Source organism: Erinaceus europaeus, chromosome 13, assembly GCF_950295315.1.
Source record: "Erinaceus europaeus chromosome 13, mEriEur2.1, whole genome shotgun sequence".
NCBI lineage: Eukaryota > Metazoa > Chordata > Mammalia > Eulipotyphla > Erinaceidae > Erinaceus > Erinaceus europaeus.
In genome coordinates, this window is record NC_080174.1 from 82,035,381 (window position 1) to 82,051,684 (window position 16,304).

Consider the following 16,304-nt stretch of genomic DNA (forward strand, 5'->3'; position numbering starts at 1 on the left):
GAGGCAGATTTGTGGTTGAAAGAGAGCTTATCCAGTAGAAACAGTGGCATATCAAGCTTGAGGCCCTATGAGGAAGGAGAGGAGTTAAATGGGTAATAAAGTAATCCTGTGGCATCTCCTCCTCTTTCTGATCATCTTCAAAATAATAAACAATTGGCCAGGTACCACATTTGGGGTGGGAGTGGGGAGAGGAGGTGAATTATAAAGCAAAATACATAGTGGTTTTATACAATTTATATAAAACTGAAGGGTAGGGTGGGCTTATGAGGAGAAAGAATTGGACAAAAGGATATTTCTAAAATAATACAGGTGATGATGATGTTCCTACTTTTTAAAATATTTTTATAAGTTTTTTTTAAAATTTTTATTCCCTTTCGTTGCTCTTGTTGTTTTATTGTTGTTGTTATGGATGTTGTCGTTGCTAGATAGGACAGAGAGAAATGGAGAGAGATGGGGAAGGCAGAGGGAGAGAGAAAGATAGACACTTGCAGACCTGCTTCACTGTCTGTGAAGCGACTCCCCTGCAGGTGGGGAGCAGGGAACTCGAACCAGGATCCTTATGATGGTCCTTGCACTTTGCACCACGTGTGCTTAACCCGTTGCACTACTGCCCGGGTCCCCCTACTTTCTTTTTCTTTTTCTTTTTTTCACTTTTCTATTTGTGTGATTCCCCCCCCCCCCCCAGTTAGAAATATATGCCTTTTATAACTAGAAAAGCAATAAAGCCATTTCCATGGTGGGAGACAGGTATCTATGATAATAATCAAACAATCTCAAAGTCATTAAAAAACAACTTCAGGCTGTGATTATTTGCCGCTATGCCTTTAATTATTTATCCTCAAAATAATCAGAAGAACAAAAGGCAAATAGGAAAATGTTATGATTGATCAGCTTCCTAATCAAAAGAACTGAAGACCAAAGAAGACCATGACAGACAACTGAAATCATCAAGTAAAATGTGTACAGAAGGGGGGGGGGGGGCTGGGCTGGGTGACAGAGCAGCGGGTTAAGCGCACAGGGAGCGAAGCACACCGACAGGCGTTAAGAATCGCAGTTCGAGACCCGGCTCCCCACCTGCGGGGGGTTGGGGGGATCACTTCGAAGCAGGTCTGCAGGTGTCTATCTAGAATTCTCTCCCCCTCTCTGTCTTCCCCTACCCTCTCAGTTTCTCTCTGTCCTATCCACAACAACAACAACAGTAATAACTGCAACAATAATAATAACAACAAGAACTAACAAGGGCAACAAAGATAGGGAAAAGATGGCCCCCAGGAGCAGTGGGTTCTTGGTACAGGCAACCAGCCCCAGCAAATAACCTTGGAGGCAAAAAAAAAAAAAGGTACAGAAAATATTTACTGATTTGACACCACATGCCAGTTGTTGTGCTGAGTGCATGAGGGGAATAAAAGAAGATTAAGAAGTGACTCTCTAGATTCCAGGAACATAAAACCTAACTGAAAGTAAATGCTTATTAATTATTGTGAAAGCAGGATACAAGCATCAGTATTTTCATACTGACTACGTGCTGAAATGTAAGTTTCACAGGTCAGATATTACTATTAAAGATATATAAATTAGATACATAGTTCCATTGGGCTAAGATGTTTAGAGAAGAGGGAAGTTAATATATTACTTTGGCATTGTTCTTTTTTGTCTGCATGACCTCATCACTTCTGGAAGATCCCTCCCCCCTTTTCAGAGAGGCCGAAACAGTGACAGAGAAGAGAGGCGATACCGAAACACTGCTCCCCCGTTCATCAAGTTCCCCAGGCTGCTTCCCATGTGGGGGGGTGTGTGTGCCCAGAGCTCAAAGCAACCTGTTGCTGTGCTGTGCACTTTACCAGGTGAAGCATCTCCCAGAACATTACTCTTCAGTTAATATAAACATTCCTATTTATAAATGTGATTATTTTTCAAACACATCAACCAAGAACATTGACTTAAAAACAAAAATCAGTTGGAATGGAAGCAATTTAAAAGAGCACTATATACCAAGGAATCAAAATGTCTTGTGTTTTATCAAAAAGCCATTATTTCTTTAATGTTGCACAACAGGGGGGAGGTAAAGGACTTTGCTTTGCTTAGAATTTACATAAGGCTCTTAAATGTCCTAAAATTCTAAGTAGCTACGAAACTCAGTGCATTAATTGTTTGAAACTAAGGAACCTTCAGACTATGGCTTAGTTTTGATTACTTTGTTATTTTCATTGGCAGAGACATTTTTAAAAGTTCATTACAAGAAACATTAAAAGATAAATGTGAAACTGCTTATAAAATTACTACTTTTGTTACATGTTGATATTCTCCAGCTTGTAATTAGATGATTCTTTCTTAAAGAAAGGATTCTTTAAGAAATTAAAGAAATGAAATGTTCTTTATTTTATTTCATGAAATAAAGAGCATTTCACATGTGAGAAATGGAGAGAGGCCAGAGCACAATTCCGGTACACATGGTGTCCTAAATCAAGCTGGGAACCTCAGGCAGGCAAGTTCTACATTCAAACACTTAAGCTATTTATTTACCTAGCTGCTACTCACCTAATTTGATTCTACTTAATAGCATGTTAAACTGTCATAAACAAAATCCATATATTTCTACACAAAGATGATCCATTATAAACACATATATGTGACTAATGCCTTTAATCTGTTACAGTTACATATAAAAGCCTGTATGATATTCTAATAAAGTAACAGACAACAAATAACCCCATCCAAAAATGGGGGGGAAATGGACAGAATATTCACCACAGAAGAGATCCAAAAGGCCGAGAAACATATGAAAAAATGCTCCAAGTCTGATTATCACAGAAATGCAAATAAAGACAACAATGAGATATCACTTCACTCCTGTGAGAATGTCATACATCAGAAAAGGTAACAGCAGCAAATGCTGGAGAGGTTGCGGGGTCAAAGGAACCCTCCTACACTGCTGGTGGGAATGCAAATTGGTCCAACCTCTGTGGAGAACAGTCTGGAGAACTCTCAGAAGGCTAGAAATGGACCTACCCTATGACCCTGCAATTCCTCTCCTGGGGACAGAGCCTAAGGAACCAAACACACCCATCCAAAAAGATCTTTGTACACATATATTCTTGGCAGCACAATTTGTAATAGCCAAAACCTGGAATCAACCCAGGTGTCCAACAACAGATGAGTGGCTGAGCAAGTTGTGGTGTATATCTATATATACAATGGAATACTACTCAGCTATAAAAACTGGTGACTTCACCGTTTTCAGCCGATCTTGGATGGACCTTGAAAAATTCATGTTAAGTGAAATAAGCCAGAAACAGAAGGATGAATATGGGATGATCTCACTCTCAGGCAGAAGTTGAAAAACAAGATCAGAAAAGACAACAGAAGTAGAACCTGAACTGGAATTGGCGTATTGCACCAAAGTAAGACTCTGGGTGGGGAGAACACAGATCCAAGAAGGATGACAGAGGACCTAGTGGGGGTTGTATTGTTATATGGAAAACTGGGAAATGTTATGCATGTACAAACTATTGTATTTACTGTTGAATTTGTAAAACATTAATTCCCCAATAAAGAAATTAAAAAAAATATTCTAATGAAGTAACCAAAATGGAAATTCCTTCAAGCAGTAATTTTGGGGGGTATTATTGTCCAGATACTTTTATATACCGAATAGGCTACTTTTCAAATATCTTGTCTAAAAAAGATCTTTTAGACAGAAAGGCATGAATCTAACATATATGCGTTTTTTTTCTACTTAATTTTTTTATTTGACCATGTCCTTCTCTTATTTATTCAATAAATGTTTTGTTCCCTAGTATATAAGGCATGTATGAAATGCTGGAAGATACATCAATTAAAAATGGATTTAGATCCTGCCAACAAAATAGCTTATAGTACATACAATAGAGAAGTTGGCCCCTCTCAATTTCCCCTCAACTTGAAAGTAGATGAAACTTCAGCGTCAGTAGTTTTAAGCCAGGTGAGGGGAGACAGTCAGGCAAAGAGAAATTTCGAAATGTGACCTCTGTGACCGATTTTAATCACACCACCACCATTTCCCCTTAGAGAAGAAGAAAACCCAAGTATCTTTTCTATTTCATCATAGATCATCATAATTTCACCGCATCATAGATCATCATAATTTCACCGCACGCACTAAACATAAGATGAAACTGTAGAATAAGGAAAAAAACATAATAGTATTCTTCCTCACTGGTGAAATATTTACGTGGTTTATGTACTTGTACTCTTTATGTTTATTCAAGCAGAAATACTTAAAAAGGTTTAGTACTGGACACTTATACACAGGGTAATCAAAAAACTTCATTATTTGTACTAACCAAAGTAAAAGATCAAAATAAAAAAACTTAAGATTCTAACAAAATTTCCCAATTTGCCATCTTAACATGATGAGATCACATTCACCAAAAAGAAAATATATTTACAGGGGGTCAGGTGGTAGTGCAGTAGGTTAAGCACATATGGTGCCAGGACTGGCACAAGGATCCCAGTTTGAGCCCCTGGCTCCCCACCTGCAAGAAGTTGCTTCACAGGTGGTGAACAGGTCTGCAGATGTCTGTCTTTCTCTCCCTGTTTCCCCTCTGCTTTCCATTTCTCTCTGTCCTATCCAACAACAATAACATCGATGGCAACAACAATAATGACAAGGGCAACAAAATGAGAAAAAATAACCTCCAGGAGCAGTGGATTCGTAGTGCAGACACTGAGCATAAGCAATAACCCTGGAGGCAAAAGGAAAAAAAAGAAAGGAAAAAACTAGATAGTACTATATATATATATATATATATATTACAGTGAGGCATAAATACACTGAGTCCAGTTGTCAAAAACAATTAATGACAAAAACAGCTAATGCATAATACTATCTAGTCTTTTCCTTTCTTTTGCCTCCAGGGTTATTGCTGAGGCTCAGTGCCTGCACTAGGAATCCACTGCTTCTGGAGGCTATTTTTTCCCTTCTTGGTGTCCTTGTTGTTTATCAGTTTTGTTGCTATTATTACTGTTGTTATTGCTGTTGGATAAGATGGAGAGAAAGTGAGAGAGGAGGGGAAGACAGACACCTGCAGACCTGTTTCACTGCCTGTGAAGTGACTCCCTCGCAGGTGGGGAGCCGGGGGCTTGAACTGGGAATCTCTGGCAGGTCCTTGCGGTTTGAGGCATGTGCGCTTAACCTGCTGCACTACCACCCGACCCCCTACTATCTAATTTTTATAATACACTAGCTCTTATACTTAAGAACACTAATTTTTGTACTTTTCTATAATATAGACAATATAGGCATCTTTAAAGGACTTGATACTTTCACAAATATTTTTAGTATGGACATTCAAAAGGGTACTTATAGATTACCTGAAATGTCTACTAGTTTTTCTTTTAAATCTAATAAAGAAGCACAATGGAACATTTATCTTAAACACACTATTAGATTATTTGTTAAATTCAATGACCCAAATCATTACCAATCTCACAAACTCCAGAAAAAGCGATAGTGGGCAGTTTCTAAAACTGTAAGAGTTTAAGATTTAATTCTAGTTTGACATTAGGCGACCACACGACTATCAGTATCTTAGTGATTACATGGGAAAGAGACTACAACATTGAGACAAAAAATTAAAATGGAGAGGAGTAAATTTTTTTTCAGTAGTACGTATTATTTATGAGCTACGTGATAGTATACCAATGTTTGAAGCAAAACACAAGTGCTGACAATTACTGTGACAAAGAATAAGGAATATATAATCACATACTAGTTTTTAAAATAGTACCATGTGAATACAATATTGAGAGCCAGTGATAACACACAAGAAAGTGGAGGAAGGTTTCAAAGAAGAGGTGATTTGGGGAGGGGCTGATATAACCAAATAGACTGAAATACAAATTTGGAAAAATACTTAACTTTTTTTTTTTTACTCCATTCAATTAATTACACATTTACCAGTCAAGGGTTGGAATCACATGTGTAAATTTCTCTAAAATAATTAAAAATTAAAATGAGCTCTTAAAAAAAAGGGTATGTCTTATAACACATATAATTGATAATATAAAATACAACAGCACCTAACGTTACCTAATAGGTCCCTCATTTCTCTGATTTCATTTATAATTGATCTCATTCAATGGAGAAGGTTACATCTGTTCAAGTTTACACAGCTTAATGATTAACTACATTCACCTGCCAAACTTACTGTTTATGCAGCAAATAGCAGTGTGTATATATATATAGAGAGAGTTTTGAGGTCTAGACCTGCTGAGAGGAGAACATTAATTCCAAATTATTTGAAATTAAATAATCTGTGTTAAAATGTACACAATTAAGCTCTTCCTTCTTATTGCTCCTCTAGTGATTTCTTCTACAATTGAACGAGATTATTTACCACTTGATTCTGTCTCTTCAGAACCAAAATCAAGATTTGCTATGTTGGATGATGTAAAAATTTTAGCCAATGGCCTCCTTCAGTTGGGGCACGGTCTTAAAGACTTTGTCCATAAGACTAAGGGCCAAATTAATGACATATTTCAAAAACTGAACATATTTGATCAGTCTTTTTATGATCTGTCACAGCAAGCCAGTGAAATCAAACAAGAAGAAAAGGAACTTAGAAGAACTACATCCAAACTCCAAGCCAAGAATGAAGAGGTGAAGAACATGTCACTTGAACTCAACTCAAAACTTGAAGACCTCCTAGAAGAAAAGATTCTACTTCAAGAAAAAATGAGATACTTGGAGGAACAATTAACTAAATTTATTAAAAATCAACCGGAAACCCAGGAACATCCAGAGGTAACTTCTCTGAAAGTAAGTAGAAAGTACAAAGGGTTTGCAATTATATTTCTGACTGGACTGTTCTTAGAAATACTTCATGGTTGGGGAGACAGGACAGTGGTTGTACATCATTCAGGCCCAAGGACTTAGGACCCAGGTTTAATTCTTGGCAGTACATAAGCCAGAGCTGAATATGGTTCTGGTCTTTCCCCCATATTTGAAATAATAATAATAATCAAAGATAAATATATCTTTTGGAAAAACTATTAAAATATATCCATATTTTAAAAATATTTTGTTGTATTGTTCAATGTATTTTTCTCAAGGATAAATGTGTGCAGAAAATGAAATTTCCAACTATAACTGCAAGCTGGTTTTTTTTCCAAAAGGTTAGAAATTTCAATTTTCAATTGGTTTACTTTTGCTATTAGCAAGCTTTTTATTTTTGTTTACCTAACATTATGTATGAAAACAACTGAACTTCACACTCATATATAAAAATTACAAATTAATTATATATAATTTATAACACTGAATTATTGGTATTAGAAATTACAAAGAGCAAATTATTAGATATAATCTAGACTTATTCTCTTGTGTTTCCTATGCATAAAAATGTAGCAGTATATGGTGAAGATTTACTTCTGTTAGATACTATGAATGTAATGACTTCAAGAAAAAAACTCAGGTTTTAGAGAGACAGCATTTTAAGTGAGTGTTAGTTAAAGCAGAGGTGTGTACTGTGTAAAGAGTGATACAAGGAAAAACGATTGTCAGCACACAATTATTTTTTATTTATTTATTTTTATTTATTTATTCCCTTTTGTTGCCCTTGTTGTTTTATTGTTGTAGTTATTATTGTTGTCATTGTTGTTGGATAGGACAGAGAGAAATGGAGAGGGGAGGGGGAAGACAGAGAGAGGGAGAGAAAGACACCTGCAGACCTGTTTCACCGCTTGTGAAGTGACACCCCTGCAGGTGGGGAGCCAGGGCTTGAACCAGGATCTTTATGCGGGTCCTTGTGCTTAGCACCACCTGCGCTTAACCCGCTGCGCTACAGCCCGACTCCCAGCACCCAATTTTTTAACCCAGTAGTTTTTTGGCAGTGCATAGGAAATTCAAAATATAACTTTAAAAAAAAGGAAAAAAAGAAAAACTTCTACCCAACCTACACTCTATATCCAGACTTTTGTAGAACAGCAAGATAATAACATCAAAGACCTTCTTCAGTCTGTGGAAGAGCAATACAGACAACTAAACCAACAGAACCGTCAAATAAAAGAAATAGAAGAGCAGGTAAGTTACTATTTTAACAGTATGTCGAATCTTTTATATACTTAAGACATATGCAAACAGAGGACCCTAAAATTACTAATAGCTGGAGATAACCAAAACTCAATGGTTAAAAACCGCAGACGTTGAAGCTTTATAATAAATATCTGGGTTTAAGTCTTAGTCCTTTGATTTTTGTGTGACACTGAATAAACTGAATAAATGCCCTTTCAGTTTCTTCCCTTAGTCTATGAAGATAATCAAAAAAACTATTTTGAAAGAGAGGGAGAGAGGGAGAGAGAGAGAGAGAGGAGAGAAAGAGAAAGAAAGGGATGTGAGGGTGATCTGGTTGCAGCACCTGTCCCCCCACTGACCGCCAGGGCTGACTGGGCGTCGGGTGTTTTCTTCCTCACCGCTCTAGGCAGGGCCGCCTTCCCCGAACACAGACCACCAGTCTCGGGTCAAGGGTATACGAGGGGTAGCTGTGCTCCCCTGCTAGAACCTCCAAACACGCACTCAAGAAGAAAAAGAAAAAACCCTAGAATTACATTCTATTTATTTATTTAATTTTGGATTCAGAGAGAAATTGAGGGGAGATGGGAAACTGAGGAGAGACACCTGCAGCATTGCTTTGGCCCTGCAAGTAACACGCGTAATCTACCAAGATGCCTCAGGGCCAGGCCCAGAGAAATTTTCTTATAGTACGATTGTGAGGGGAAAAAATTAGTGTTAAGTATATCCTTGATATGCTAAGTTAAACAGTTACCTCTATTTACAAAAATATATATATACATACATATATATATATATTGTTATTTGTGTTGTTTGCCTGTGTTAGAATGCAAGTTCATGAATAAGGGTATTCTCCTTCATTACTTTTATTGCTGTAAGGATGGAATAAACATTGGCATTAAGTAGGCATGCAACAGGTCCATAAATGTTGAATTAATAATTATGATTTCACACTAAGCGCACAGAAATCAAGATCACTTGCTGCAATATTACAAACCAAGTGATAATTGAAGTTCAACACTCAACAATATAATTAATCTACAATGTAAACAAGTGGCTAGACAAGGAAGACGGAGCTCTTTTTAGAACTATGCTATGTCAGAATACAAACACTCCAATATATAGTGCCATAGTTCAGAATACTAATTAGTAATACTCTTAAGTAGTCATCCAAGAGGGCTTCAAAATAATAGACAAAAAAAAAAGACCCAAAACCTTGGAGAAATTAGTTCACAATAGCTATCAAATGACTGCTAATTTCTCTGCAAACGCGTAATACACACTTCACCAACTCTATTACTTACAGCTTCAGTAGATCACCTTTACTGACTTATGACTCATGACTTAGTAATTTTTTTTCTAGTTGTCCAAACAGAATTTTTGTTTGTTCATTGGCCAACTAGTTTTTAGTTTCTGTGTCTTTTGCTTTTTTTGTCACCAGGACTATCACTGGGGTGGGTGTTTACACAATACTGATATTTTAACTTTCTTTTTTAAAAAAATATTTATTTAATTAATTTATTTGATACAGAGAAATTGAGAGAGGAGGGAGATAGAGAGGAGAGACAGACATCTGCAGCCCTGACTCATCACTTGTGAAGCTTTCGCCTGGCAGGTGGGGACCAGGGGCTTGAACCCGGGACCTTACATACTGTAGTGTATGAGCTTAACCAAGTGCACCACCACCTGGCCTCCAACTCCACTGTTTTCAGCAGCATTTATTTTTCAAATCCAGTTTCACTTTAGTGAGGAAATGTTGATTTCCAGGATTTTTGTTGTCACAGGGATAGGGTACAATTCTACATTTCCTTAAGATAAGTATCAGTACATTTCACACTCAACTGAACCACCATCTTATTCTACCGTAGGAACTTGGGAGCCCAACCTTCACTTAGTAATCCTTGCCTCCCTCTTCTGAAGGCATCAATTTTGTTTTGAAAGAGAGTGAAAGACAGAGAGAAAGAGAGAGAGAATGGGGAGAGACAGAGAGGAGAAGAGACACCTGCAGTACTGCGCTACCACTCATGAATCTTCTCCTCCCCTTGCAGACGGGGACTGAGTGCTTAGATGGGGCTTCTAGTGCCTGGACTGTGAGAGTTCTACCAGGCAAGCCACCACCCAGCCCTGGCTAGCTACTTTTTATTTTCATAAATTCCTTCTTATGCTACTTCTCTAGATTAATTTTACTTTATCTTTTCCTACGTTTGATAGACATTGTGTTTAATAGTCATGGTCATAAAGAATTCACAGCACATTACACAGTATGCTGTGTGAAGGTCACCAAGGAACAGTTATTAATAAATTGCAAATAAGAATACCTTAAGTAGAAATAAATGGTACTGAACTGACAATGAAATACTGAAAGTGAGCAAATAAGCCTGCTACCTTCAAACATCTATACTTTTACACATCAAAGGTAAGCAAGCATCCTTGCTTAGATTTTACTATGCATTCGTGCAGATCTAGGGTAAGTAATACCTCCAGCAGAATTATGAAATTTAATATCCACTTACATCTGCAGTGTATCTACCATGCAGAATGCCAATGCACTGTGTTTATATAAATAGGGAATATTAATATGCACTGTGTTTATATAGATAGGGAATATTAATATGTTCTCAGTCAAACCTCTGCTTTAGGTCTTGCTGCTTATGACCAGTATGTTTCCTGCTCTGTTCTACTTTTTGGATGAAACAATATGCCTGACTAAAAAAACTGTCAGAACAGAAAATTTGTAATAGCTATGTAGAATGGTTAATTCTTCTTACCAAAATAACATATTATGAATGAAGGATATATGTAAACTTTACTTTTAATACCCTCACTCAGATCCTCTGACGGTACAGTCAGCACTGTTATTGAAAGTGATGGTACAGTCAGTACTGTTATTGAAAGTGACGGTACAGTTAGTACTGTTATTGAAAGTGACGGTACGGTCAGTACTGTTATTGAAAAGCTCATGCTCTTTACACAGTTAAGAAGAATAGATACTCAAGGACTCTCAGAAAATTCTATTTCTCCTAAATCAAGAGCACCAAGAGCTGCTCTTGCTCTCCACTTGAATGAAACAAAAGATGCAGAATGTAATGGTAAGACCCTTTGTTTTGTTTGTTTTTGAAAGCTACTACCACCTAATTCTTCTATCATGACATTACCATAAAAAAATTCCTATTAGTACTAGACTTCTTCCAGACTTAAAAAAAAAACACACAAATAAACAATAAAAAAATGTTCACCAAATACATAATGTGTGAACCAGATTTATCCTGGTATTGTCTAACTCTATCAAACAGTCATAAAATAATCTGAGAACTCTAAATAAAGACTTGACATTAGGTAATATGAATTTGACCCTCGAACAGCATACAGTTATGAACCATTATTTAGCAAATTTAGACCCTTTATTACCTGTGGGTTCAGCTGATTCCACCAACCAAGAAACATGGTGGAATCTGTGCATACAGAACATTTAAAGAAGGAGGGCTGACTATAAATAGATGTAAGTATCCACAAATGCCAGCCTTCAGAAGGCCCTGTGAATGGCAAAGGGAGACTGTAGTTAAGTGTGGAGTTAAAAGTCAGAAAAGATCTTTTGACAATTGACACTCCTCGTACTGCATCCCATCCACGTTCTACCTCATAGTCCCCTACTAGATTCCAGTTGTTCAAGGGCCGACTGTATTATTCGTACTCCTCTGGGACATAACAGCAGCACTGATATAATTAATGTAGGGTAACAATCTCGAGTCAGCAAGACCGCTCTTGTGTAGTGCACTTGTCTTATCATGGACATGACAAGGATTTAAGCTTGCCTCCCACCCAAAGGAAGGTTTAGGATTGTGGTATTTTTCTCTCTGTCTGTCTTTCTGTCTCTAAAAGCTGGCCTAGAGCAGTGAAGCCTCAATGATAAAACAATAATAAATCTGAATATCTAGATGGTTAAGAGACCAGTGTTTGCTAATTACTTTCAAATAGCACAGACAGACACAAGTATTAGTGCTTATAAAGTGTAAATCATAGTTGATGTTAATATATTTGATAAGGCTGTGATGTTGTTCACTCTCAACAATACACTTGCGGGGGCCGGGCAGTGGATTAAGCGCACGTGGTGCAAAGCTCAAGGACCGGTGTAAGGATCCCAGTTCAAACCCCGGCTCCCTACAGGTGGTGAGGCAGGTCTGTAGGTGTCTGTCTTTCTCTCCCCCTCTCTGTCTTCCCTTCCTCTCTCCATTTCTCTCTGTCCTATCCAACAACGAGCAACATCAACAATAACAGTAAAAACCACAACAAGGATACAAGGGCAACAAATCGGGGAAAAAATGGCCTCCAGGAACAGTGGATTCAGGCACTGAGCCCCAGCAATAACCCTGGAGGCAAAAATAAGATAAAATAAAATAAAATAAAAATAATACACTTGCAAGATTTCTGTGGAGTTCACATAGAAAAAAAATGGTCCCTACTAGTTGGCTCCACATATGTTCAGTCTACACTGTAGTGAGCATTAAGGTCTCACCCGTGTTACTTTATATCCTTCCTATAGCTAGCAAAAGTTCCTGTGCTTAAATTTTCATTGACTAGAAATGCTTTACACTATGTCTACTACAATTACATGAAACATCGAGCGCTCGCCTCGAGCACTATAGGCGTCATTTTTATTACTGTCTTGTGTGTGATAACATTTTGTGGATTCTAGATATCCCTGCTGACTGCACTACCATTTTTAACAGAGGTGAACGTCCAAGTGGCATCTACTCCATTAGAGCCGGCAACTCTCAGATGTTTAATGTCTACTGTGATGTTACATCAGGTAAAATGAGCTCAAGAAGAAAATGAACGAATAGTTAGCTCAGGTTCCTTACTAGAAAGACTAATGCCGTTATCTTTGTTCTGAATACATGTAAGATGAAATACAGAGCAGTAGCGAGACAGGATACTACTTTTACTTGTGTATTCACACACTTGTTCAATATCCTCTGTCTTCTGCGTAATCTGAAGTGATTATCGATAAACTTATTAAGATAATTAAATGTCTTCCATTTAAAGTCTAAGGCTTGCAATAACTAATGAATATTATAATGCTAACAAATAGCTTACAGAAACACCAATTAAATCAAACCAAATATTTTACAATCCCGTATTTTGTTACACTTATGATGATCAATCTCCTAAAAAAAGCAATTTCCTTCATTATATTCAGGCACTTCATGGACGCTAATTCAGCGCCGAACAGATGGGTCGCAAAACTTCAATGAAACTTGGGAGAACTATAAACGTGGCTTTGGGAGACTGGAGGGTGAGGAAACTTCGTTTATCCACTTGTTGAAGTTTCTTGTTTTGTTTTTTTATCAAGGACCATTGAGCTAGTATAGTGGTTAGGCTAAAGGTTTGAGGTTCCTGAGGGATAAGTAAATATAAATAAGTAGATGTTTTTTTTTTCCAAAAACAATTAACTTCTGATTTTGGCCTAAGGAGGAGAAGGATTACCAGGTGAATCCAATAATGTGGGTTATGGAGACATAAGTATGAATTGAGGCTAGTAAGAATAACGGCAAATGGTTGAATCTGAATAGTAGGAATCACAGAACTGGTTTAAAAAAAAAGTTTTTTTGTTGAGAATCTCCTGCCAGCTGGGCATTAGATGTGCAAAAATGAAAGCACAATCACAGCCTTCATGTAAGCTACTAACAAGTATAGATTTGTTAGTAATTAATGCTTACTACAATGGTAGTCTAATTATAGATATCACTATTAGATGCCTGTTCTTAATTATACCTATCACAATTTCATTTGATGGTTCATAATTGTCATAATTACTGAAGATAACTGATTAAGAGCCATGTGCCTTGGTGGTGATCCGAGTGAGCTATAAAGAAAGCATTCTTATCACTGGTTACTCTAATTATTAACATTTTCCTTCAGTAATTTTAAAGTTGGAAGGCAAAGGGAAGTTGTTAGATGTACCAAACAAAATGTTTGCATTTCAAGTATTTACACATAATAGAAACACTAGAGAACATGTGGTTGTAAATAAATTAGCATCATGACTCAATGCAAATTATATTTTAATCACAGACCATGATTAAATATAAGCAAATTAAAAATAGTTAACAGAAGTTTAAAATTTAAAAAGTGCTCTGTAGAAGTCCATTAAGTAAGGACCAGCGTTGAAACCCTCAGTCCCCACCCACAGGGGGAAAGCTTCACAAGTGGTGAAGCAGGGCTGCAGGTGTCTCTGTCTCTCTGCCACTCCCTTCCCTCTTGATTTCTGACTGTTTCTACCCAGTAAATGATTAAAGATAAGAAAGTAAATAAAAAATAAAAGTCCACAAAGTGCTTATTTATAAGAGAGAAAATTCACTATTGTGTAAAGTTTATAAATAGCATATTTGATCAGTAATATTTTAAAATTCAGAATGCCAGTTAACCCCCCAGTGAAAATGTATAGTCACTAAAAACAAAGAACAAACTGATTTTTTTCCCTTAGATATTTTACAAGACTTATGACAAAGAGATTAACTTGAGGTTTGTTTTTAATTCCTTAAAATAAAAATAACTCTAAATTTATGGTGAAAACCAAGGTGAAAACCAATTTAGAATAATGCTGAAATTTTAAAGTTTTTTTTTTCAAAAGCATTCTCCTCTTTTTATAAAGACAATATATATAGCAACCAAATATCAAAGACCAAGTACATATTTGAAGTGAGAATTATTACTGAACTCTGAGGATTACCCAGCAGACTTCATGACGGTATGTGGGTGGGTACCAATAGATAACTACGGAAAGGTGGTCCGTACAGGGAACTGTAAGCGAGGTGACATTATACCAAAGACCGGGACTGAAAATGTCTGGAATAGCTTAATGTTTTATACATGGTTTGTATCTCCTAGTAGACAATTCAGAAAGTATAGGCAGACCTCAGGCAAGATTATTATTCCTTTTTTTTTTAGCAGTGTTATATAACAAAATTCAGTAATATTTAATATCTTAAGGGACTCTAGACTATCAAGTGACTTGAAACTAACCCACTCTATGAAGAAAAAAATATTCTTTTTACAGAAATTTATAATTTCCTAATTTGCAGGTCATAATTTAGAGTTTTAAACCCCCCCCCTTTTTTTTTTGCAGGAGAATTTTGGTTGGGTCTAGAGAAGATATACTCTATAGTGCAGCAGTCTACTTACATTTTACGAATTGAACTAGAAGACTGGGAAGACAACAAATTTTACCTTGAATATTCTTTTCATTTGGGAAATCATGAAACTAACTATAGGTTACAACTAGTTGAGATTACTGGCAATGTCACCAACGCCTTCCTAGAAAAAGATTTGGTGTTTTCTACTTGGGATCACAAAGCAGAGGGACAAACCGGCTGCACAGAAAGTTACTCAGGTATTTCTTCACAATGACAATGCTTTGCTTTCTTACCGGCAACATACCTCCCCTCAGCACTGCTAACACCTAGAATGTCAAGTCTTCCAGCTCTTTTTTTTTTGTCTCCAGGGTTATGGCTGGGGCTCAGTGCCTGTGCTACTAATCCTGGAGGCTCCTGGAGGCCATTTTCCTCCATTTTATTGCCCTTGTTGTTGTTGTTGTTGGACAGGACAGAGAGAAATCAAGACAGATGGGGGAGAGAAAGACAGACACCTGCAAACTTGCTTCACTGTTTGTGAAATGAGCCCCCCCCCCCCGCAGGTGGGGAGCCAGGGGCTCAAACCAGGATCCTTATGTTGGCCTTTGCGCTTTGCACCATGAGCGCTTAACCAGCTGCGCGACTGCCCGACCCCCCAACACATTTTTTTAAGGTGAAAACCTCTTAACATACATGTTCAATTTATCCTAGTTCTAGTTCAGCTAAGCATATTCTCAGATTAGTTTACTTTTAAACTGGAATGAGTGCATCTACTCCACTGTCTTCCTCCTATGACATGGAGACATGCTCCTGGGGAAATACACCCACAGTAACTACCTGAGAGTTTGTGTCCATCTCTCTTGTACGTTTCTCTTCTTCAGGAGGCTGGTGGTGGCGTGACGTGTGTGGAGAAAACAGTCTAAATGGTAAATATAGCAAGTCAAGAGCAAAGTCAAAGGCAGAGGAAAGAGGAGGAATTTGTTGGAAGACTCAAGATGGAAAGCTCTACTCTATCAAGTCAACCAAAATGATGATCCATCCAAGAGATTCCGGAAAGCACCGAATGAACAGAGGAAATTCTAGAAAACCGATAAACTGAACTCATCCCAAGTTACCGCGGTTTA

General features: G+C 37.3%; 2 protein-coding genes across 9 annotated transcripts in view; one reads left to right on the forward strand and one right to left on the reverse strand.

The window, feature by feature from the left end:
• The window catches only part of DOCK7 (dedicator of cytokinesis 7), a 172,050-nt gene that overhangs the window by 95,356 nt on the left and 60,390 nt on the right, over positions 1-16,304 (reverse strand). The gene's annotated exons all lie outside the window — the stretch shown is intronic.
• ANGPTL3 (angiopoietin like 3) lies at positions 6,238-16,279 on the forward strand. Its single transcript, XM_007522537.3, has 7 exons — positions 6,238-6,799; positions 7,952-8,062; positions 11,025-11,139; positions 12,744-12,857; positions 13,248-13,343; positions 15,177-15,440; positions 16,062-16,279. Exons 1-7 carry the CDS (start codon positions 6,305-6,307, stop codon positions 16,277-16,279), a joined length of 1,413 nt encoding a protein of 470 aa, XP_007522599.2. The 5' UTR covers positions 6,238-6,304.

Excerpts from the sequence above, each read along its gene's own strand:
- ANGPTL3 (XM_007522537.3), top strand. The coding sequence starts at position 6,305 with ATGTACACAATTAAGCTCTTCCTTCTTATTGCTCCTCTAGTGATTTCT. Across the intron at positions 8,063-11,024 it reads TAAAAGAAATAGAAGAGCAG|TTAAGAAGAATAGATACTCA; the intron begins GTAAGTTACTAT and ends CTCTTTACACAG. Across the intron at positions 11,140-12,743 it reads AAAAGATGCAGAATGTAATG|ATATCCCTGCTGACTGCACT; the intron begins GTAAGACCCTTT and ends TGTGGATTCTAG.